At 37.3% G+C, this 24277-nt stretch overlaps 1 protein-coding gene across 2 annotated transcripts in view; it reads right to left on the bottom strand.

The window, feature by feature from the left end:
• Nucleotides 1-248: 248 nt before the first annotated feature.
• Nucleotides 249-24277, bottom strand: part of LOC139126527 (GA-binding protein alpha chain-like) — a 116066-nt gene continuing 92037 nt past the window's right edge. The window contains exons 10-13 of one of the 2 annotated variants that reach the window (XM_070692583.1): nt 12935-13060; nt 12038-12120; nt 6296-7780; nt 249-746 (exon numbers count right to left, since the gene is read on the bottom strand). In XM_070692583.1, coding sequence (XP_070548684.1) covers nt 7733-7780; nt 12038-12120; nt 12935-13060 — 257 coding nt within the window. In that variant the 3' untranslated portion in view covers nt 249-746; nt 6296-7732. The remainder of the gene's footprint in view (nt 747-6295; nt 7781-12037; nt 12121-12934; nt 13061-24277) is intronic. The other variant, XM_070692582.1, reaches the window with a different exon arrangement.

Genomic DNA, 24277 nt, shown 5'->3' with positions numbered 1-24277 from the left:
TTTAGTTCTTTGTTAGTTCGGTGTTGTCTGTTTACACGTCCAACTGACACAGGTTTAAATTTATTCCGGTGTCAACTCCGGACTTAACTCACACGTGTAAACCCCCCTTTACAGTACCACTTTCTGTTGACATTCATTTCCACCAACATTACTAATCTGTTCACAAACAGTTGCTAATCCCACTGAACTTAAGTACTGTTATCCCCTAAACAGATTATACACATTTAATGAATAACCGTTACAAAATGTTTGAGTGTGAGGCAGAAAATAAGATTTATTGTGAGAAAAAACTGCACTGGAAATCTGAAGTCGGGTATAATGGTGGGCAAAGCACAAAAACATTGCTGAGGTATAGAAAAGTACACACTATGATTGTATTTAGCCATCAACTCTTACTTTTCATGACTCTCATACTCACTAATAGTGTTTTTCTTAAATGAGCTATCACTTTTACTGATGAAAATAAATCAGCAGACAGTATATCATAACCCCAACACCATACAACTTATTGTTTACTCACCTCTCAAAAAAACCCATATATTTAAGTGACTGCACATTAACCGATTACTGAAAACCTAACACTATAGATTGACTTAAAATTGACAAATGAGAAACCTGTACATAATTCAGACATGTTGTTACCAAATATCATCTTCACCTGTCTAGCAACTTACCTTCAGTCGTATCATACATAGGGCCAAAGTCCCTGAAGCTACTATAGACATGGATACAAAATTAAGTATTTCCTGACTTATGTAGGTCATTTCCCCCACACTCATCATGACCTGAGTTCAATTAGTCTAGAACATTCTCAAGGTCACTGCCCTTGATGACCTCACAACCTTGAATTCAATTAGTCATGTTTGGAATGTTCTGGAAAGTTGATTAGTTGTGTAAGGGAGATAATTTTAGAACAGTAATTAGCATGTCAATAAAAGTTCTAGATTGTTCTTATATGCCTTATAAAAGGGACGTGCACAGCTTCCAGTCAGACTTTTGGGATCGTGTCTCTTGTGTGTTACTAAACTCCAGCAGTAGTCATTCTCAAGACTTTCAAGACCTTCACTGCCAACGCTGGATTTATACTGTGGACTTTGTGCAGCTTCAAGCCTGCAAGGACTGTTCATTCATCCAACTGACTGTTACAACTCTGAGACTGGAGCTTTGCCGTCCCAGCTGAGATAAGTAGTCTGTACACTTTTAAAGCTTGTACTCTGTCCCTAACTTAGCAATTAGTTTTGTTTTCGTAATAAATTTTGTTTAAACGGAAACTGCTGAGTTCACCCTTTTGTTCGTTTTCTCTGCACGTAACAAAATTGGGGGCTCGTCCGGGATACGAATATTTTGAGCCGTTTGACAACATTTTGCCAGCCTTTTCAAAACTACTGTATACTGTGAACTCAGCGAAATTTAATCATGGCGGAATTTAAGCCAGACGAATTTATGGATGACCAGACGAATTGATAGGACACTAATTTAGACATTAATTCCCTCAGAAAAGACAACCTCATAGCACTGGCAAATTTCCTTAAAGTAGATGTCAAAAGATCTATGCGCAAGCGAGAAATTCAATTCAAGATTGCAAAACATTTAGTTAATTCTGGCCATTTTGAAGAGTCTGCCTTAAAAGATTATGAGCCTGAGTCTTCCTTCGAACTCAAAAATTAGAATTAGAAATTCAGGCAGATTTGGAGCTTAAAAATTGGCATTAGAAAAAGAAAAAATACAAATGCAATTACAAATGAAAGAAAAAGAATTGCAAATGAGAAAGACAGAAAGAAAAAGAAAGGCAGGAAAGATTAGAAATGGAAGAAAGACAGAAAAAGAGGGAATTGGAAATGAAAGAAAAGAATTGCAAATGGAAGAAAGACAAAGGGAGAAAGAAAGAGAGGAAAAAGAAAAGGAAAGAGAATTAGCAGAACACCGACTGCAGTTAGAAATGAGACGTTTAGAGCTTAGAAAGTCAGGAAAATTCTTCCCTTCAGACAATTTTGACATCACTAAGCATTTCAGGTTAGTTCCCCCTTTCCAAGAAAAGGATGTTGATAAATATTTCCTTCATTTTGAGAAAATTGCTCAGAGTCTGGATTGGCCTAAGGAGTCCTGGTCTATGCTTTTGCAGAGTGCTTTGGTGGGTAAAGCCAGAGAAATTTACATTCAGTTGTCAGTAGAGCAGGCTTCAAATTATGATTCTGTGAAGGAATTAATTCTCAAGGGCTATGAGTTGGTGCCTGAAGCTTACCGTCAGAAATTTAGGGATTGTGAGAAGGTGAAGGATCAAACTTATGTTGAATTTGCTCGAACAAAAGAACAACTGTTTGATCGTTGGTGCTCTTCTGAAAAGGTCAGTCAGAATTATGACAAATTACGACAGCTTGTTTTGATTGAAGAATTTAAGAGGTGCATCCGGAGTGACATCAAGACGTTTATCAATGAACAAAAGGCAGATACATTGGAGGTTGCTGCACGTTTGGCCGATGATTATTCATTGACCCACAAATCTTCATTTCTCAGCAAACCATCCCAGTCCTTTTCATACAGAAACAATGCAGGTAAATTTAACTCCTCCTTTTCATCCAAGAATTTTTCAAAGGAGAGTAGGAAATCAATGACAACAGTTCACAGAGTTCAAGTAACACTCCCACATCATCAGATCCCAAGTCTCAATCTCCTTCTGAAAAACAGTTTGGTACACTTTCTTGTAATTATTGTAAGAAAGACGGCCATTTAATGTCAGAGTGTTTCAAATTGAAAGAAAACGTGAAGGTCAAAGTGGTCAAAGTGGATCTAAGCCCACCGGCTTTATTTCTTCATCAACTCAATTAGAGTCTAATAATGTGTGCAACACATTTTCTGAGGTTAAACCCTCTCATCCCCAATTAATGAGGTCAAGGTCAATTCTTCTCAAGATAGCATTATGGGTATTTTCGAACCATTTATTCACGATGGTTTTATATCACTTTCTAGTGATTTCTCTTCCGCTACCCCTGTCAAATTTTAAGAGATACCGGGGCTTCCCAGTCTCTTTTGTTGGCAGATACCCTGCCGTTTTCTGAAAAGTCATTTTCAGGTTCTAAAGTTCTTATTAAGGGGGTAGATTGCAATGACTTTATTCCTGTTCCTCTCCATAATGTCTATTTGTCTTCGGACTTTGTTTCTGGACCTGTGACTTTAGGTATTAGGCCTTTTTTTGCCTTTTGAAGGGATTCACCTTCTTCTTGGAAACGACCTTGCCGGGGACAAGGTCATTACTAATCCACTTGTGACTGATAATCCTAGTTTAGATCAGGATCCAGAGCCAATTGAACAAGAGATACCCGATTTATTTCCTTCATGTGCCATTACTCGAGCCATGACAAAGAAAACTTCCGAGAATCAAAATACTCTCAAAAATAATGTCACAGATGTTGACTTAAATGACACCTTTCTCAGTCAGGTGTTTGACACGGATCATTCCGTTATCCCTCGTGGATTTGAAACTTCCAGTAAAACTTCTGCTGACCAAAGTCAGACATTTTCTAGATCAAATCTCATTGCAGAACAACACAAAGACCCAGATATTTTGTCTTTGTTTGACAGGGTAGATGATGAAGGTAAAACTTCAGATAGCTCTGTTTCCTATTATACAAAATCTGGTATTCTCATGCGTAAATGGAGACCTCCAGATGTTTTGGTTGATGACGATTGGGCTATAAAACATCAAATTGTGGTTCCAAAGCCCTACCGTGCTGAAATATTGCGCCTGGCCCATGAAACGCCCTGGGCTGGTCATTTGGGAGTAAGGAAAACTTATCATAAAATTCTCAGTCACTTTTATTGGCCTAATCTCAGGCAGGATGTAACACATTTCTGTAAAACTTGTCACACATGTCAGATGGTAGGAAAGCCGAATCAGACCATTCCAAAGGCCCCTTTACAGCCAATTCCTGCATTTCAAGAACCATTTAGTAGGATTCTAATAGACTGTGTTGGCCCCTTACCAAAAACAAGATCAGGAAATGAGTACATGTTGACAATTATGTGTACATCAACTCGGTTCCCAGAAGCCATACCACTGAGAAATATAAAGACAAAGACTATAGTGAGAGCTTTAGTCAATTTTTCACTTTATTTGGCCTCCCTAAATGTGTCCAGTCCGATCAAGGCTCCAACTTTATGTCTGGTATTTTTCAACAAGTAATGGATCAGCTAGGCATTAAACAGTATAGGTCCTCCGCCTATCATCCAGAAAGTCAGGGTGCTCTTGAGCGATTTCATCAAACTTTGAAAAACATGATTAGGACCTACTGTTTGACACAGAGAAGCAGTGGGATGAAGGAATTCATTTTTTGCTCTTTGCTGTTAGAGAGTCAATTCAAGAATCTCTTGGTTTTAGCCCATTTGAGCTTGTATTTGGACATACAGTCCGTGGCCCACTTAAGCTCGTTAAAGAGAAATTCCTATCAGACGATGATGATTGTCTGAATATTTTGCAATATGTGTCAGATTTTCGTACGAAACTCTCTAAAGCATGTGAATTAGCCAGAGAAAATCTTGAGTCATCTCAGCAGTCAATGAAAATCAAATATGATAAAAGCACCTCAAAACGGAAGTTTGAACCAGGTCAAAAAGTTCTTGTTCTACTTCCAATTCCTGGCAAACCACTCCATGCTCGTTACTTTGGGCCATATCTAATCGATAAGAAATTGAGTGATTTAAATTACATCATAATAACACCTGACAGGCGAAAACAAAAACAGCTATGTCACATAAATATGCTTAAGCCATATTTGGATAGGGATAATCCTACTATAACTCAGCCTGTCAGTGCAGTCAGTTCAAACCATTATGAAGATAGTGATACTGAAACTGACTTGAGTGAAAATACTCTAAACTCAAAGCTGGGCTCGGTCAAGCTTCAGAACTCAGAAATCCTGGAGAAGCTGGAGTCTACAAAGTTGGCACACCTCCAGCCAGAACAACAACAACAGGTGAAAGAACGGCTCCATGAATATAAACACCTGTTTCAAGATGTTCCAACGAGGACAAACGTCACCCATCACAACGAAGATGTCTGCGACAGTAATCCAGTGGAACAACATCCAGACGAACTGAATCCTGCAAAAGCGGAATATCTCCAGGAGGAAGCCAAGTATTTGCCGAACAATGACTTTATCGAACTCAATAAAAATAACTGGACTTTACAATGCATACTTTATGCCAAATTCAGTGCCATTTCGAGTTTTCCGATATCAAATTTCAAGAGGATAGTCATGGGACCGATCATCCTGTTTGCTATTTTTAACAAATTTTGCAAATTTAACAAATCCCAGAGAAACTACTCTACAATTGAAAAAGAGTGTTTATCTTTGATATTAGCTTTACAGCATTTTGAAGTTTATGTTACTTCTTCAAATCAGCCAATAGTGGTTTATATTGATCACAACCCTCTTGTTTTTCTGCAGAAATTTAAAGGCAAAAATCAGAGATTGCTAAGATGGAGTTTAATGTTACAGGAGTTTAATCTTGACATTAGACATATCAAAGGCAGAGACAATTTAATTGCAGACTGTCTCTCTCGTATTTAGAGTTTATTGTTGTTCACTTTCAAGAAATTTTATTGTTGTTCACTTTCAAGAAATTTTACTTTAGAGTAAAACAAAATTTGAGTACTTAAATCCTTTTCAAGATTACATTTGTAAAAGAAAGATTTTTCTTTGAAAAATTTTCTTTTTTTGAAGAGGGGGTGTGTTATGTAGGTCATTTCCCCCACACTCATCATGACCTGAGTTCAATTAGTCTAGAACATTCTCAAGGTCACTGCCCTTGATGACCTCACAACCTTGAATTCAATTAGTCATGTTTGGAATGTTCTGGAAAGTTGATTAGTTGTGTAAGGGAGATAATTTTAGAACAGTAATTAGCATGTCAATAAAAGTTCTAGATTGTTCTTATATGCCTTTATAAAAGGGACGTGCACAGCTTCCAGTCAGACTTTTGGGATCGTGTCTCTTGTGTGTTACTAAACTCCAGCAGTAGTCATTCTCAAGACTTTTCAAGACCTTCACTGCCAACGCTGGATTTATACTGTGGACTTTGTGCAGCTTCAAGCCTGCAAGGACTGTTCATTCATCCAACTGACTGTTACAACTCTGAGACTGGAGCTTTGCCGTCCCAGCTGAGATAAGTAGTCTGTACACTTTTAAAGCTTGTACTCTGTCCCTAACTTAGCAATTAGTTTTGTTTTCGTAATAAATTTTGTTTAAACGGAAACTGCTGAGTTCACCCTTTTGTTCGTTTTCTCTGCACGTAACACCTGACTGTATGAAATTATCTCAGTGAGGTCATCCTAGGGACCTGTAAACCAAAAATTAAAGCTGTCTGACCAGTGGTTTTCAAAAAACAAGCAATCTAACAGTTCACAGAGCTCTGCTGTGTTATGTCCAGAATAACTTTTTGCGACACATGCATTGATGAAGAAGGTGGATATCTTTGATAGCTCATTTCAGGATGGCCTGACAAAATAAGCTTCAAAAATACAAAATTGATGATTTCATCATAATTTCAATATATTATATTGAGATAAAGCCTGGGAACCTGTATACCAAATATCAAAGCTATCAGATGAGTAACTTTCAAGAAACAAATATTTTGACCAAAAATGGCAAATATTGACCATAAAATACAAAAATTGAAGATTTCATCAAATTTCAATACAGATATACATGTACAGATTTGCATATTTCATCACAATTTGAACAAATCAAAGTTGGGTTATCCCTTGGGACCTTTATACCAAATAACAAAGCTGTCTGACTAGCGGTTATGAAGAAGATTTTTTACCAAAAACGCCTTTTTTGGCACTAATTTGCATATTTTCAACAATATCAAAAAATTAAAAAAAATAGTTTCTCAAAATCATATTTTTCATCAACACAACAAATATCAAATCAATTAGTACTGCGGTTCTCAAGATATTTGAGTGGACGGACGCCTAACAAACAAACAGACATACATACATACATACATACATACATACATACATACATACATACATATATACATACAGACTGACGCCAGACGCCGGACGGATACCCATCCCATTAGCTTCTATAGACTACAGTCTGTAGAACCTAAAAATGATCTTTGACTAGAAACAGAATGCTGGTCTCCAAAAGTTGCATATGCAAATATCCTCTTCATATTGACACATAAAAGTACAGTTAACCTGAGTAACTTGCACATAAAATATGAAAGATATCTAGGCATTGTTTTCTCAGAAGAAGTTGATGGAGAATAACAGATGACAGATGATGGACAGCCCATGTCACATTCACCTACCCTTCATATGAGCTACACATAAACCTCACATCTCTGACAGCTGAGCTTATAAAATGCACAAAGTATAAAATAAATTCTAACACTAATCATTTGCCTGATTTCATCCTACTGATGACAGCTTGGTGTTGTTGTTTCTGAGCACAGTCTGTGACTAGTTTATTCAGCTCTGCAGCATTGTATCCCATCAAACTGCGCAAGTCACAAACAAACTTGTAAACAAATCTTTTTCCGTGGACCTTGGCAATCATGTCTCCATCATAGTAGTATCTCAATGCACGACTCAACTTTTCATAGTTCATGGTAGGTTTGTTCTTCCGAGCACCCCATTTCTGAGCAACAAGTTCTGGGTTGTTCAGTTTGAATTCACCATTATCACCAACCCATGATATGCAATCCCTGGCATCCTTGTCTGTCAGCAACTCAAGTAGGAACTGCCACAGCTGAATCTGACCATTATTTCCTGCAATTAAGTGAACATTTCAATTAATGAAACCACAATAGGCCATTTGTTATAGCATTTTAAATTCTGTTTACAAAAATGCTATTTATGACATTTGATAAGAGTTCATATGTCTGATTTGTGTTTCCGCTGCCGCTAATTTTTTTTGGCATTTTCAGAAGAAAATCAGATGTTTACAAAAATATTATAGTTTAATAGCCAAATAGACTTTACATACAGTTTAGCAGACAAAACATATAAAGGCACAGTTCCACACCTTGCTCCTCAATCAGTTGGTTGTATAATTCAGTATAATGCCTTTCTTTTTTTTCATCTCCTTTACAGCGGGTATAATGCACACCATGGTTTTGTTTTCAAAAATTTGCTCTGCCAATAACACTAAATTAGATTGTCACATAAGAACTTTTTAGTTCCAATCTTACAAAGCAAACTTGAAACAAACTACTTTGATATGCGATGTTGATAATATTTTGAGATCATCTGTGACAATGATTTTGGCTGACTACTTTCATAAACGCGTGTTTGATAAAAAAAACCATATGTTTCAGGAAATTTGCCATATCTGGATACCCTTTCAAATATGACCCCAATGGCTACTAAATCATATTATCTTCCCGTTAAAGGTTCATGTCATATTTTTGACATACGTTTGTTACAAACAAAACTGATTTCATATAAGCATTATATTGCTATCTGTATTATGTGTAGCAAAAATGGTGGAGTGTAAGATAAGAGATCATTTTTTATTTAATCTTTTGGTGTATTACTATTAGATAAGTCTTGGTCCTATTTCATGAAAACTATAAAGGATATTGCATATCACAATATGTCATCTTAAAGAAGAAAAAATTGCTTTACTAATAAAACCCCATAAACCAGGTTACCGTTATGTATAAGTTAGGCTCAGCAGATGACGTAAACGAACACTGGTTTAACAAAAATATCAGTGAGTCTCAAAATACCCTTCAAAACATGACTGTAACAGCTGTTGCATTCCAATATTTTTTCTGTTAAAAGTATAATTCATATTTATGACGCGTTCCCGTAGTAAATAAAAGAGATTTCATACAAGGCAGTGCCTATTATTATATGTCTAGGTAAAAGGGTTGTAGAATTTGAGATAAGCAGTGACATTAATTTTCAATAAAGTTTGGAGTATGGGGTAAGTTTTGGTCATATTTTATAAAAACAGTGGAAGATATTCATATTACAATATTTCATCCAAAAGAAGAATAAAATTACTTTTCAATGTTACCCCATAAACCATGTTATGTTAAAATATAAGCTCAGCAGATGACTTACAAGGAGACACGCTTAACAAAAAAGATGCGATTCGCAATACTTTGACTTTAAGATACCCTTCAAAACATGACCGTAACAGCCATTGCATCCCGATATTTTTGCTGTTAAAAGTCTATTTCATATTTAAACATATTCTTGTAGCAAATAAAACAGATTTCATGCAAAGCATTGCCATTCGTAATATGTCTAGGTACAAATTGGTAGAATTTGAGATAAGCAGTGACAGTAATTTGCAATGTAAAGTTTGGGATATAGGGTAAGTTTTGGACATTTTTTATAAAAACTATGGAAGATATTGTATATTACAATATGTCATCTGAAAGAAGAAGAAAATTACTTCATAATGTTACCCTTTAAGCCATGTTATGTTAACAGTTCAGCTCAGCAGATGACTTACAATAAGACAGGTTGAACGAAAACACATTAGAATTGGCAATACTGTGATTTTGCGGTACCCTTCAAAATATGACCGGTAGAGCTATAGCATCCCAATATTTTTTTCTGTCACAAGTCTATTTCACATGATTAACATGTCCCTGTAGCAAATAAAACAGATATCATACAAAGCATTGCCTTTTGTATTATGCCAAGGTAAACATTGGCATAATTTGAGATAAGCTATAACTTGTATTGCAAACTTTGGGGTATCGGGTAAGTTTTGGTCCCATTTCATAAAAAAGTCTGTGGAAGATATTGCATATTACATGTCATTTGAAAGGAGAATAAATTTCCATTTCCAATGATACCCAACAAGTCAGGTTATGTTAAAAAAAGCTTAGCAGATGACTTACAAGTACTACCAGACAAATGCACGTGGGTATGCGCAAAATAGTGATTTTGTGGTACTCCTCAAAACACAACCGTAACAGTTATTGCATCCCATTTTTTCTGTTAAATTTTATTTCATAATCTAGATATCCTAAGGCTTCTATAAATACAATTTGATATCCTAGAGGTGCATGTAGACCCCTCTAGCCCATGGCCTAATATTTCTTGACTGCTGACATAGTGTCGTCCTTTGATAGGATCTAATACCGTGCATTTTATGCACAAGAATTGTGTTTTTGTCTGTACTTACCCGTTTAACAAGTCAGGCGATTAAGAAAAGTTCAAAAAAAATTGTAAAATGGTTGCCATGGCAACGCTTCAACAGATTTTCAGTGGCTCGGTATCTGATTTTGTTCAACACATAGTAAGACACATCTGAGCCAAATTTAGTGCTTTTATCAAAAAATGCACAATGGATTTGCCATGCCGCACCACTAAATGTATTCCTATCACAAAAAAAATAGCAAGACACTGACAAACTCAAAAGATCTGTGTAAATTGGGACTTTTTCACCTCAAAAATTAAAGGTTAGGTTATCGAAAAGTTCACCCAAAGACAATCAGACGGCAACAGTAAGCGGCTTAGTGCTCTTTGAATATTTTTCAGTCACTACGCAAGTAAGCTTGCGGGCTTTAAAATATATTTTAAAACTGAAGAACTTGTTGTTTGACTTTTCAATTTCAAATGCCCAGGGAAAATTACTCGCCCTTGATATAACTATGGCAATTCGTTGCTTTGATTATTATCATGAAGTTCCAAAGGTTAAAATGCGCATCAAGGCACACTTGAAGAGAAAAGAAACTGAATCAAACACAAACTACATCATGTCAAAATGGATGTCAGAGAAGTCATCACAAATTTCTTTGATTTTTTTCTGTTCTTATCCATAAATCTGTGATAAATTTGTTCAGATTTCCAAAGTAGTTTTCAAGTTTTTTAGTTTTTCAATATTATGTAATCTCTTTGATGAGCCATGTTCAAGCTGATATATGAAACCACACTGTCCCTGGAGGGACGGTGATGAAACAACACATGCCGCCGGCCGGCATTGGCCGCACTCGGTGTCAATATAAATAGGTCGCTGTTAAAGTTCAGGGGTCACGGTATTGTGGACCTCTGGGAAAGCACGTATAGCCGTCCACAGAAACTGACCGCTCCATGGGTGCAGGTTACTTCGATCCTTGTCCTTTAAAACACATGTAAATCACAATCGTTTGGTGCAGGTATATTAGTTTCGAGGGTCGGAGACTCTCGCTCCATGTCCACGCAGATCACGCACAGACGCTGTCATGGTGCTAGACTTGGTTCAAGACTGTGATTCATGTGTTTTATAGTTGAGTAAAATTCACCGACTTGAACTAAGTCTATCATGGTGCCCGCACTTTGCCTATCAAAGTGTTTAATTTTTCATTTAAAGCAAGCATATTTTTCATAGAAATACCATCAACCTTCCCGGGCAAGTTGTATTATATATTTAATATTGTGAAAGATGACAAGGTCGAAGTGAATCTTGTACCAGGGCTTGGTCGAGGTGACCACAACCATGACACCAGTATACTTTGGTCAAAACAGACAGGGCAGTTTACTAGCCCTGCGTACAATGCTGTGTAGTACCGATCCAAAATTGGACTAAGTACAAAACTGAACACTTTCGAGAGGACAACAAAGTATCCATGTCGTAAAATAAACAAATTGTTTAACAACGCCGGGAACATACAGCTACAGCATCGTAGCCAGGGCTGTAGTTACCTGCTAGTGCAGGAGCAGCGGGCCTCGAGCACAAAACACGGGACCGTACATCAGTGCATAAAACTCATCAGTCACCATGTTTAAAAGTAAAGTTTATGTCTTGATCACTTCATTTATTACGTTTTCTATTACCAGTAAAACATATGATGACTTTCTTATCGTCCTTGACGTACTGTCGATGCAAATTACAGGCCTCTAAGCTATATGATCAGCCTAATCGTCTATGTCTGCAATTGTTCAAGTCCGATAATTAATGCATCGTTAATTTAACACAAAAATTAGGTAAACAGCGAAATCCAACCAAGATGTGAGTTTGCTATTGGGCTTGCCAGCTCGATGCATACGGATAAAGTTTTTCATTTTGCCTGTGGTACGTACCGTACTCTGATCGCTGCACATTATGGAGGCTGGGTTAGGTTCAGTGGTTGCAACATAGCGAGGCCACGCCGGCCCACCGGAATCTGTAAGTGTTGTGTGGAGATCATTGAGGTAAATGTACTAGAAGTAAGTTTTACCATGGACATCTTTCTTACCGTCCATGGTTTTACCTTTATGTAGAGATCTGATTCAGCTTCCGCATGGCATGGCTGTGTGCTGGCTATGCCACACGGCTTGCGGGACAGCCGGTAAACAGTAACTCAGTCCCTTCAAATCTTACTGTCGGGTTCACAGATTTTTAGCACATGAAAATTAAAGGTGATCTTCGACAGGCCGACCCAACGCCCAGGTCGCTAGAATCATATTGAAACGACAATTACAAGGCAATAATCTCCACTTGCAAAGTTCAAACTAACACACATATACATATAAACTCCTGTTCTCCGTGTATGTTTGACTGACAAATTCCAAATGCTGTGTTTTCGACCGGAGTAGAGGGGTTGATCATGATGATTGCAAAGTAGTACCAAGTAGTTGCAGTGCATCGTACATTTAGTTTTGCTGATGAGGGCGCATTGCGCATGGGAATTATAAAAGTTGACTGGAAAATTACCCTAGAGGGAAATGCCCGGTAAAGGCGTGGTCAAGTAAAAGATCCTCGCGTTCATGTAAAGGCGCGCACGCGTACACAGGTGTAGTACTCGAATTTGCCACGCAAGACTGCCGCAAGCGAAGGTTAAGTTGCCCGATTCCGGTAGGGTAGTTATTTGTACCATAGGCCGGAGGCCAAAGTACTGAATAAAATGAATGAATGAATGAATAATCTGCCGTTAATAGGGGACCCTGACAGTTTACAAGGTTGGACTTCTATATATGCTGTATCAAAGGCTGTCTTACCTGTTCTATTGCCAGGAGATGTGCGTTCTTGACCAGTTATACTTGGTGACCTGGTCAATTGTTTCAGATTTGGTGGTGAGATGACTATTGTTTTTACTCCTGTTCCACTTGTATTCACAAGTTTTCCTGTTGAAATAACACAGTGACAAATGAGACACACATTCTATGATAATCTAATCTAATCTAATCTATTCTAAGTATACTTCTTAAAGGGCCTATGACATGCCCCATACAACCAAACGTAAAATCACTCTTTGGGTCTTGAAGTTAGCCTATGTCACTGTCTTGCATTGCGTATCGCCCCCCCCCCCACCCCCGTCCAGATAAAACGCAAGTAAAAGTTACGGGTGGTACCCCTAGCCCAACTCGTTCGACTTTTTTTTGTTTTTCTAAGTTCAGCCGACGACTTATCTTACTACAGGCAAACAGTCCTTCACACCTTCACAATCGTATGTTCGTAATGGTGTGAGGCAAGAGGTTCCTTCGATCAGAACGCACACCCAGGGCGCAACGCACGAGAGAACATTGTAAGATTAGTGTTTAGTTTGCTATACTGACATGATCTTTTTAGGAGATTACCAACGGTCATGTCGTGTACGGCCGATCGCCTCGCCGATACAGTAAAAAATAGCGCCAATGGCACTTGATCACAACTGGCACATTGTGAAACTACTCTATCTCTGGGTGCACCTGTACATGAAATACTGAATGGGTAGGTGCTGCGGGTTTGGAGTTTGTCAGTACATGTACACACACCCACACAATAATATCATATACATACAGACAAACTCAAAGACATGCACTCTCAAATCTATAAGAAGAGTTTTCACTGGCACATATACTCTTGCCCATATGGGAGTTTGAATGAGTTAGCTCTACATACTGACATAGAGGAGAAGTTGTTGATTTTGCCTGCACTTCAAATATTAAAGAATAGCCACCTGGTATTTGTAGCTGACAGCTGGGGAAAAAGTGATATGGGACAAGTATGGATTTTAACTGTAAGCAAATTTTATTCAATATATTGTTATGTAGGTCATTTCCCCCACACTCATCATGACCTGAGTTCAATTAGTCTAGAACATTCCCAAGGTCACTGCCCTTGATGACCTCACAACCTGAATTCAATTAGTCATGTTTGGAATGTTCTGGAAAGTTGATTAGTTGTGTAAGGGAGATAATTTTAGAACAGTAATTAGCATGTCAATAAAAGTTCTAGATTGTTCTTACATGCCTTTATAAAGGGACGTGCACAGCTTCCAGTCAGACTTTTGGGATCGTGTCTCTTGTGTGTTACTAAACTCCAGCAGTAGTCATTCTCTCAAGACTTTTCAAGACCTTCACTGCCAACGCTGGATTTATACTGTGAACTTTGTACAGTTTCAAGCCTGCAAGCCAAAGGACTGTTCATTCATCCGACTGACTGTTACAACTCTGAGACTGGAGCTTTGCCGTCCCAGCTGAGATAAGTAGTCTGTACACTTTTAAAGCTTGTACTCTATCCCTGACTTAGCAATTAGTTTTATTTTCGTAATAAATTTTGTTTAAACGTTAACTGCTGAGTTCACCCTTTTGTTCGTCTTCTCTGCACGTAACAAATTGGGGGCTCGTCCGGGAGACGAACATTTTGAGCCGTTTGACAACATTTTGCCAGCCTTTTTAAAACTACTGTATACTGTGAACTCAGCGAAATTTAATCATGGCGGAATTTAAACCAGAGGAAATGGATGACCTTGATCAGGACACATTTGATTCCCTCAGAAAAGACGACCTCATAACACTGGCCAATTTCCTTAAAGTAGAAGTCAAAAGATCTATGCGCAAGAGGGAAATACAGTACCCGTATTGCCAAACATCTAGTTGATTTAGGCCAATTTGAGGAATCCACCCTGAAAGATTATGAGCCCGAGTCTACCTCTGAACTCAGAAAATTAGAATTAGAATGCGGACAAATTTGGAGATCAAGAAACTAGAATTACAAATAGAAAAAGAAAAAATACAAATGCAGTTAGAAATGGAAGAAAGACAGAGAGAGAAAGATAGGCAGGAAAGATTAGAAATGAAACGTTTAGAGCTTGGACAGTCAGGAAAATCCTTCCCTTCACACGGTTTTGACATCACTAAGCATTTCAGGTTAGTCCCCCCTTTCCAAGAAAGGATGTTGATAAATATTTCCTTCATTTTGAGAAAATTGCTCAGAGTCTGAATTGGCCTAAGGAGTCCTGGTCTATGCTTTTGCAGAGTGCTTGGTGGGTAAAGCCAGAGAAATTTACATTCAATTGTCAGTAGAGCAGGCTTCAGATTATGATTCTGTGAAGGAATTAATTCTCAAGGGCTATGAGTTGGTGCCTGAAGCTTACCGTCAGAAATTTAGGGATTGTGAGAAGGTGAAGGATCAAACTTATGTTGAATTTGCTCGAACAAAAGAACAACTGTTTGACCGTTGGTGCTCTTCTGAAAAGGTCAGTCAGAATTATGACAAATTACGACAGCTTGTTTTGATTGAGGAATTTAAAAGGTGCATCCGGAGTGACATCAAGACGTTTATCAATGAACAAAAGGCAGATACATTAGAGGTTGCTGCACGTTTGCCGATGATTATTCATTGACCCACAAATCTTCATTTCTCAGCAAACCATCCCAGTCCTTTTCATACAGAAACAATGCAGGTAAATTTAACTCGTCCTTTTCATCCAAGAATTTTTCAAAGGACAGTAGGAAATCAAATGACAACAGTTCACAGAGTTCAAGTAACACTCCCACATCATCAGATCCCAAGTCTCAATCTCCTTCTGACAAACAGTTGGTACACTTTCTTGTAATTATTGCAAGAAAGACGGCCATTTAATGTCAGATTGTTTCAAATTGAAAAGAAAACGTGAAGGTCAAAGTGGTCAAAGTGGATCTAAGCCAACCGGCTTTATTTCTTCATCAACTCAATTAGAGTCTAATAATGTGTGCAACACATTTTCTGAGGTTAAACCCCTCTCATCCCCAATTAATGAGGTCAAGGTCAATTCTTCTCAAGATAGCATTATGGGTATTTTCGAGCCATTTATTCATAATGGTTTTATATCACTTTCTAGTGATTTCTCTTCCGCTACCCCTGTCAAAATTTTAAGAGATACCGGGGCTTCCCAGTCTCTTTTGTTGGCAGATACCCTGCCGTTTTCTGAAAAGTCATTTTCAGGTTCTAAAGTTCTTATTAAGGGGGTAGATTGTAATGACTACATTCCTGTTCCTCTCCATAATGTCTATTTGTCTTCGGACTTTGTTTCTGGACTTGTGACTTTTGGTATTAGGCCTTTTTTGCCTTTTGAAGGGATTCACCTTCTTCTTGGAAACGACCTTGCTGGGGACAAGGTCATTACTAATCCACTTGTGACTGATAATCCTAGTTTAGATCAGAATCCAGAGCAAATAGAAGAGGAAATTCCCGCCTTTTCCCTTCGTGTGCCATTACTCGAGCCATGTCAAAGAAACTTCCGAGAATCAAATACTCTCAAAAATAATGTCACAGATGTTGACTTAAATGACACCTTTCTCAGTCAGGTGTTTGACACGGATCATTCCGTTATCCCTCGTGGATTTGAAACTTCCAGTAAAACTTCTGCTGACCAAAGTCAGACATTTTCTAGATCAAATCTCATTGCAGAACAACACAAAGACCCAGATATTTTGTCTTTGTTTGACAGGGTAGATGATGAAGGTAAAACTTCAGATAGCTCTGTTTCCTATTATACAAAATCTGGTATTCTCATGCGTAAATGGAGACCTCCAGATGTTTTGGTTGATGACGATTGGGCTATAAAACATCAAATTGTGGTTCCAAAGCCCTACCGTGCTGAAATATTGCGCCTGGCCCATGAAACCCCCTGGGCTGGTCACTTAGGGGTCAGGAAAACTTATCATAAAATTCTCAGTCACTTTTATTGGCCTAATCTCAGGCAGGATGTAGCACATTTCTGTAAAACTTGTCACACATGTCAAATGGTAGGAAAGCCAAATCAGACCATTCCAAAGGCCCTTTACAGCCAATTCCTGCATTTCAAGAACCATTTAGTAGGATACTAATAGACTGTGTTGGGCCCCTACCAAAAACAAGATCAGGAAATGAGTACATGCTGACAATTATGTGTACATCAACTCGGTTCCCAGAAGCCATACCACTGAGAAATATAAAGACAAAGACTATAGTGAGAGCTTTAGTCAAATTTTTCACTTTATTCGGCCTCCCTAAATGTGTCCAGTCCGATCAAGGCTCCAACTTTATGTCTGGTATTTTCAACAAGTAATGGATCAGCTAGGCATTAAACAGTATAGGTCATCCGCCTATCATCCAGAAAGTCAGGGTGCTCTTGAGCGATTTCATCAAACTTTGAAAAACATGATTAGGACCTACTGTTTTGACACAGAGAAGCAGTGGGATGAAGGAATTCATTTTCTGCTCTTTGCTGTTAGAGAGTCAATTCAAGAGTCTCTTGGTTTTAGCCCATTTGAGCTTGTATTTGGACATACAGTCCGTGGCCCACTTAAGCTCGTTAAAGAGAAATTCCTATCAGACGATGATGATTGTCTGAATATTTTGCAATATGTGTCAGATTTTCGTACAAAACTCTCTAAAGCATGTGAATTAGCCAGAGAAAATCTTGAGTCATCTCAGCAGTCAATGAAAACCAAATACGATAAAAACACCTCAAAACGGAAGTTTGAACCAGGTCAAAAGTTCTTGTTCTACTTCCAATTCCTGGCAAACCACTCCATGCTCGTTACTTTGGGCCATATCTAATTGATAAGAAATTGAGTGATTTAAATTACATCATAATAACACCTGACAGGCGAAAACAAAAACAGCTATGTCACATAAATATGCTTAAGCCATATTTGGATAGGGATAATCCTACTATAACTCAGCCTGTCAGTACCGTCAGTTCTGGCCATTATGAAGATAGTGATACTGAAACTGACTTGAGTGAAAATACTCTAAACTCAAAGCTGGGCTCGGTCAAGCTTCAGAACTCAGAAATCCTGGAGAAGCTGGAGTCTACAAAGTTGGCACACCTCCAGCCGTCACAACAACAACAGGTGAAAGAACTGCTCCACGAATATGAACATTTGTTCCAAATATTCCAACAAGGACAAACATCATCTATCATAACGAAGATGTCTGCGACAGTAATCCAGTGGAACAACATCCAGACAGACTGAATCCTGCGAAAGCGGAATATCTCCAGGAGGAAGCCAAGTATTTGCCGAACAATGACTTTATAGAACTCAATACAAATAACCGGACTTTGCCATGCATACTTTATGCCAAATTCAGTGCCATTTCAAGTTTTCCAATACCAAATTGCAAGAGGATAGTCATGGGACAGATCATCCTGTTTGCTATTTTTTACAAATTTAGCAAATTTAACAAATCCCAGAGAAACTAATCCAGAGAAACTACTCTACAATTGAAAAAGAGTGTTTATCTTTGATATTAGCTTTAAAGCATTTTGAAGTTTATGTTACTTCTTCAAATCAGCCAATAGTGTTTATATTGATCACAACCCTCTTGTTTTTCTGCAGAAATTTAAAGGCAAAAATCAGAGATTGCTAAGATGGAGTTTAATGTTACAGGAGTTTAATCTTGACATTAGACATATCAAAGGCAGAGACAATTTAATTGCAGACTGTCTCTCTCGTATTTAGAGTTTATTGTTGTTCACTTTCAAGAAATTTTACTTTAGAGTAAGTTACAAAAATTGAGTACTTAAATCCTTTTCAAGATTACATTTGTAAAAGAAAGATTTTTCTTTGAAAAATTTTCTTTTTGAAGAGGGGGTGTGTTATGTAGGTCATTTCCCCCACACTCATCATGACCTGAGTTCAATTAGTCTAGAACATTCCCAAGGTCACTGCCCTTGATGACCTCACAACCTTGAATTCAATTAGTCATGTTTGGAATGTTCTGGAAAGTTGATTAGTTGTGTAAGGGAGATAATTTTAGAACAGTAATTAGCATGTCAATAAAAGTTCTAGATTTTTCTTACATGCCTTTATAAAAGGGACGTCACAGCTTCCAGTCAGACTTTTGGGATCGTGTCTCTTGTGTGTTACTAAACTCCAGCAGTAGTCATTCTCAAGACTTTTCAAGACCTTCACTGCCAACGCTGGATTTATACTGTGAACTTTGTACAGCTTCAAGCCTGCAAGCCAAAGGACTGTTCATTCATCCGACTGACTGTTACAACTCTGAGACTGGAGCTTTGCCGTCCCAGCTGAGATAAGTAGTCTGTACACTTTTAAAGCTTGTACTCTATCCCTGACTTAGCAATTAGTTTTATTTTCGTAATAAATTTTGTTTAAACGTTAACTGCTGAGTTCACCCTTTTGTTCGTCTTCTCTGCACGTAACAATATAAACACTGAACAGTATTAAAAAATCAAAAATCACTGTCAAGGACAGTGTGCTCACATTCAGTTTGAATTTGTCTATTCAAGAAATATTTAAACCAGGAAAAACAAGAATGACAAAAGCAAATAAGGTCTGAAAGGTAGGTACTCGAGGTCATCTTTAGAAACATGCATATCGACTTCTATAGCAATGGGACAAGCAGATCCTAAATGCATAAGCAAATGTCAACAACAAAAAATAGACAGAGATTAGGCTTGATAAAAAGAAAAGGTGGGAGTGGTAAAAAAAATGTACAAGGGATCTGGTAAAAAAGTAATGCTACCTCATCAGTCTTCTAGACCCTACCCCCTCCTGAATATCAAATGTTCCATCCCTTGGTATTACATAACGCCAGATGACAGGAAATATATTTACAACCTTGGGAAGTTTTTAATCACAATGGATGAGTGTTATCATTCTAATGTAAACAGCACTTAAGTTAGTTACAGATAGTGAAATGCCTTCCACTATGGGCGGTGATTACAACATCTGGAATTATCCTGGATCCAAATTTCTCATCAGTTCTTCTATGTCTTACATAGAGTAGTTGCAAAAATTAGTCCGCAATGAAAAAATTTACCTCAGCTTTGTTTTCCCAATCAAATTTTCCAACCCATTGATACCAAATATGACAAAATTATGTTCACAGCCTTCAAAACTGTCTCATAATATATCCTGGGTTGGTGTACCCGGTAGGTCATTTAAGGTCACAAACTGAGAAAATTACCTGAACTATACAAATATGGGGGGTTCACATCACTTTGAGCAGAAAATTTATCTAATAACATCCCTCGGGACTTTATACCAAATTACAAAGCTATCAAACAAGTTATTTTGAGAACAAGTTTTCTTGACCAAAAATGACAATATTGTCTCAAAAATACAAATTTGTATATTTCAGGACAATTTCCACATATCTAACTATTGTCATCTCTGTACATCTGTGTACCAAATATAAAAGCTGCCTGTCCAGGGGTTTTAAAAAGAAAATACTGTTTAAGATTTTTTGACCAAAAATGACAAAATTGCTCCAAAATAGTAATTTTCCAAATTTTGTCATAATTTCAACAAATTAGAAGAGTAACACCTGCGCAAAGATCCAACCCAAATTTGAAAGTGATTGGGCTGGCAGTTTCAGAGAAGAATTTTTACTGAAAATGAGAAAAATCACCAAAAAATTCAGCAAAATACAAATTACGGATTTCTTCACAATATTCATAAAACTGTATAAGGTTCACCTAAGGTACTTGCACAAATTTTCAAAGCAATCCAAACAGCGGTTCTAGAGTTATTAATTCTTGACCATTTCACATTTTGTAAGCTCATTTGCATAATTTTGGAAATGCAGACTTCATTTGAACAAAATCCCATCTATAGCCCAGGATGCATTTAGACACCAAGTACCAAGCTGAAACGTGCAGTGGTTTGCGTGTTTTTGATGTTGACAGACATACTGTACGTACGTACATACATACATACATACATACATACACACATACATACTGTCTCAAGACCTCCAGTGTCCCATTGTTTTGTAATATATAACAAGTGTGCCATGAGCTTCTATTTAAAGGAGAGAAACTTCTCAAATAATTTTTTTCCCTGTAATTTCCTGTGAGAACACATGGACAGATGCTCAGGACTCTATGCTGGTGCTACCTTGATAACTAACCTACAACTTGTAACGTCATTGTCTAACCTGTTCACCCCAATTTCCTGTAGACAGGTCCACACTCACCATTGATAACAATGGGTTTGGGCCGTACCATGGTAGTGAAAGACTGTAACATGTGAGGTTGTGGATACTTAATCTCTGGAATGTCAAAGTCTGTATATTGACTCAAGGATGTTTACTTAACAAATGCCTAGGGTCATCTCAAAAGTGAGAATCTAAACTATGAAATATGTTTTTTTTTATTACTTTTGATACCCAAAAGAGCATAGAAATCTTTTATACTTCGAATCAGCCATCCTGCATATTTCTAACATTCATCAAAACCTAATTTCTGTTCCACAACTCATAAAACAGTCCACAATGCAGGATTGGTGTACATTCCAAAACTACATATATGAAAGACCCCTAAAATCAATTAGTTAAAAAGGGGGGTTAGAAATTTCCCAAAACTATATAACCGCCGCTCCGTTTGGCTCCATTTTTCAGAATCGGAACCTTGGAACCAGTCTGAGTATCGGTACCAAATATCAACGCAGTCTGTTCAGCAGTTGTTGACTTTTTGTCATTTACGGAAATGGACGACATCTAACACCGGTTGAAACTACCCCTATATCACAACTTCCAGTTGTGATAATTAAAATGACTTGTCAGGCTATCTGATTAGGTGTACTATGCTTTCGTGCCAAATATGGGAAATAAACATTACAAGAAGGATGACAGCCGATGTCACATTCTCATTCATCAGGAAACATTTGTGCAGCAGGGAGCTTCCCGTCTCTACACAATCGTGAACGGTGAAGACGGCGATTCAATGCGGCGACAAGCTTTCTTTGTTTTTCTTCATCAAAACATGCACAAAATAGGCCTAACACATCACTTTTTGCAGGATTCGTTTGCTCTGAAAATGCACGGGAACATGGGTCGATTGCAGTCTGGTTTGGAAATATCACTACTGCAGAGTTGCATTCACTAGTAAAAGTCGTTAGTACTGCAGAGAATATCATTGGTTCAGATTTACCTTCATTGCCATCAATTTATCGATCCAGGACCATTAGGAAAACCACTTCTATCATTACTGACGAAAATCATCTAGCCCATAAATACTTTGAACTTTTACCTTCTGAGCGGCGCTATCATTGCATCAGAACAAAATCTGAACGCTTTCGCAAGAGTTTTTATCCATCTGCAGTTCGAATTTTAAATCAAATGAAATATATTTGTTTCACATGTCGTATTTTTAGTCTTTGTATTTTAACGTGTATTTATTTTTAGTGTTTTTATTCCAGTTTATGATATTTTTAATTATTTTACTGATGCGCATATGAAAAATCAATTTCCATTGTATTTTAATGCATATGGCAATAAATTATTATTATTATTATTATTATTATTACACCATTTGTCTGTTACTCCAAGGAAATGATAGTTTTGTCATAGGTCGACGTCCAACACAGCTACAATCAGAGTGATAGTTTTCGGAAAGGGTAGTGAATTTCGCCAAAAGCCATTTCATAAATGACGAGCACTATGAATTCTTATTACTGTAACTTTTGTGTTTATTGTCAAACTGTTAACATGATGGAAGTGGTATTTAGGGGGTCAAGTTGCAAAATTTTTGACCCCGTGTTGAGTGTGTAGTAATCGGACTGCTATCGCAGTAATCGGACGTCATATTTGGAAAGTGAGTAGGGGCTAAATGTTTATAATTTGAAACTTCAAAACCCCAATTTTTATTTTCGATGTGTTAAAAAAACTGAATGACTGTAAATATTTCGTGATAATTAGTTACGTTTAATAGACGACACAACCATATTTTGATGTGTTTGGCGCTAACCTACCACACATATGGGCTGTCTCTGTGTGTTGCTTACGGCACCTTTTATTGTATGGTCTGGCTAACTTCGCTAAATTTGTAGCCCGAAATAGTTTGTACTATTAAAAAATACCGTCAATGACGCTGTACCTTCTCTAATGTGTGGCCAGGTCAGGTAATTGGTTGTTGGCATGGAGTTATTGGTAAATAGTTGATGATGTAGGGGCATGAGGTGGGATATGGACCCAAAGAACCCAAAAGATGATTAAATACATCAAAAAAAATTCTAAGCTACAGTATAAACTGCCTAAAGATAGTTCAGTGTGGAAAAAAGGTTAAATAATTCAGAAATAAGAATTAAGAGTCCAAAATAGTAATGACGCCTTCCCTACTGACCTGAGTGCATGTGAAATACACAACCTGGCATCTGTAAATTAAATGTATACCAAGTGATCATTTTAAGTCACTTTTAACTGTTTTTAAGGGATATTCCAAAGAGTCCTGTGGAAATGATGAAAAACGCTTATCTGGTCTTGTGTTTGTAAAACCTCATGGCTGATAATTGTCATAGTATTCAAAAGAAATTGAAAGTGAAGAAATTACTGTTTTTAATAGGCATATTTTCCTTGAAATACATGACCGTGTAAAGAATATATGCTAAAAGTGTTTAAGAGTAAATTTCTTTTCAAAAAATAATTTAATCTGTGAACAAAGGATTTTTATTCTTTGAGTTTACAAATTCAAACATTGCAATTTGTTCAATCATCTTGTGCAGTGCAAAATTTATAAAATGACTGAAAAATAAAAAAATAGTGACAATGTCACTGGTCGCTCCCATATAGTTATCAAAACAAGCTAAAATCAAGCTAAAAGATTTTTTTATCACAAATAGAAACAATTCCCCCAATAAAATAAAATTATGCAAATTTCACCAGAATTTGATCAAATCTTACTGACGTCACCCGTAAAAACCTCTACACTAAGTTTCAACTCAATCGGACATGTGGTTTCAGAGTTAAAAAAAAATTTTTGATCAAAAATGAAAAAAATAGCCAAAAAATGCAAATATGCAAAGTTCACCACGATTTGCCCAGATTTGGGAAAGGTCACTCCTATGCACTTCCATACAAAGTTTCAAATCAATCAGACTTGTGGTTTCAGAGAAGAAGATTTTTTGACCAAAAATGGGAGAAAATTACAAAAAAATTCATGAAAAATAGCAAGTCCAAGATACTGACCCAAGATGTGCACAATCATTTCAGGTCAGCCCAAAGTACTTACTTGCTAATTTTTCATCTAATCTGCTCAGTGGCTATTGAGATTTTCAATAAAATGTAAACTAGTAAACATATATACATACGGCTATAAGAGCTAACAAGCGACCCAATGGTCGACAGAGCTCTGCTGTGTTATGTAG

The sequence above is a fragment of the Ptychodera flava genome (genome assembly GCF_041260155.1).
Source record: "Ptychodera flava strain L36383 chromosome 3 unlocalized genomic scaffold, AS_Pfla_20210202 Scaffold_27__1_contigs__length_13241970_pilon, whole genome shotgun sequence".
In the NCBI taxonomy this organism is placed as follows: Eukaryota; Metazoa; Hemichordata; class Enteropneusta; family Ptychoderidae; genus Ptychodera; species Ptychodera flava.
The sequence above is the reverse complement of the archived record's forward strand: the minus strand, read 5'-3'. Positions and strand labels throughout refer to the sequence as shown.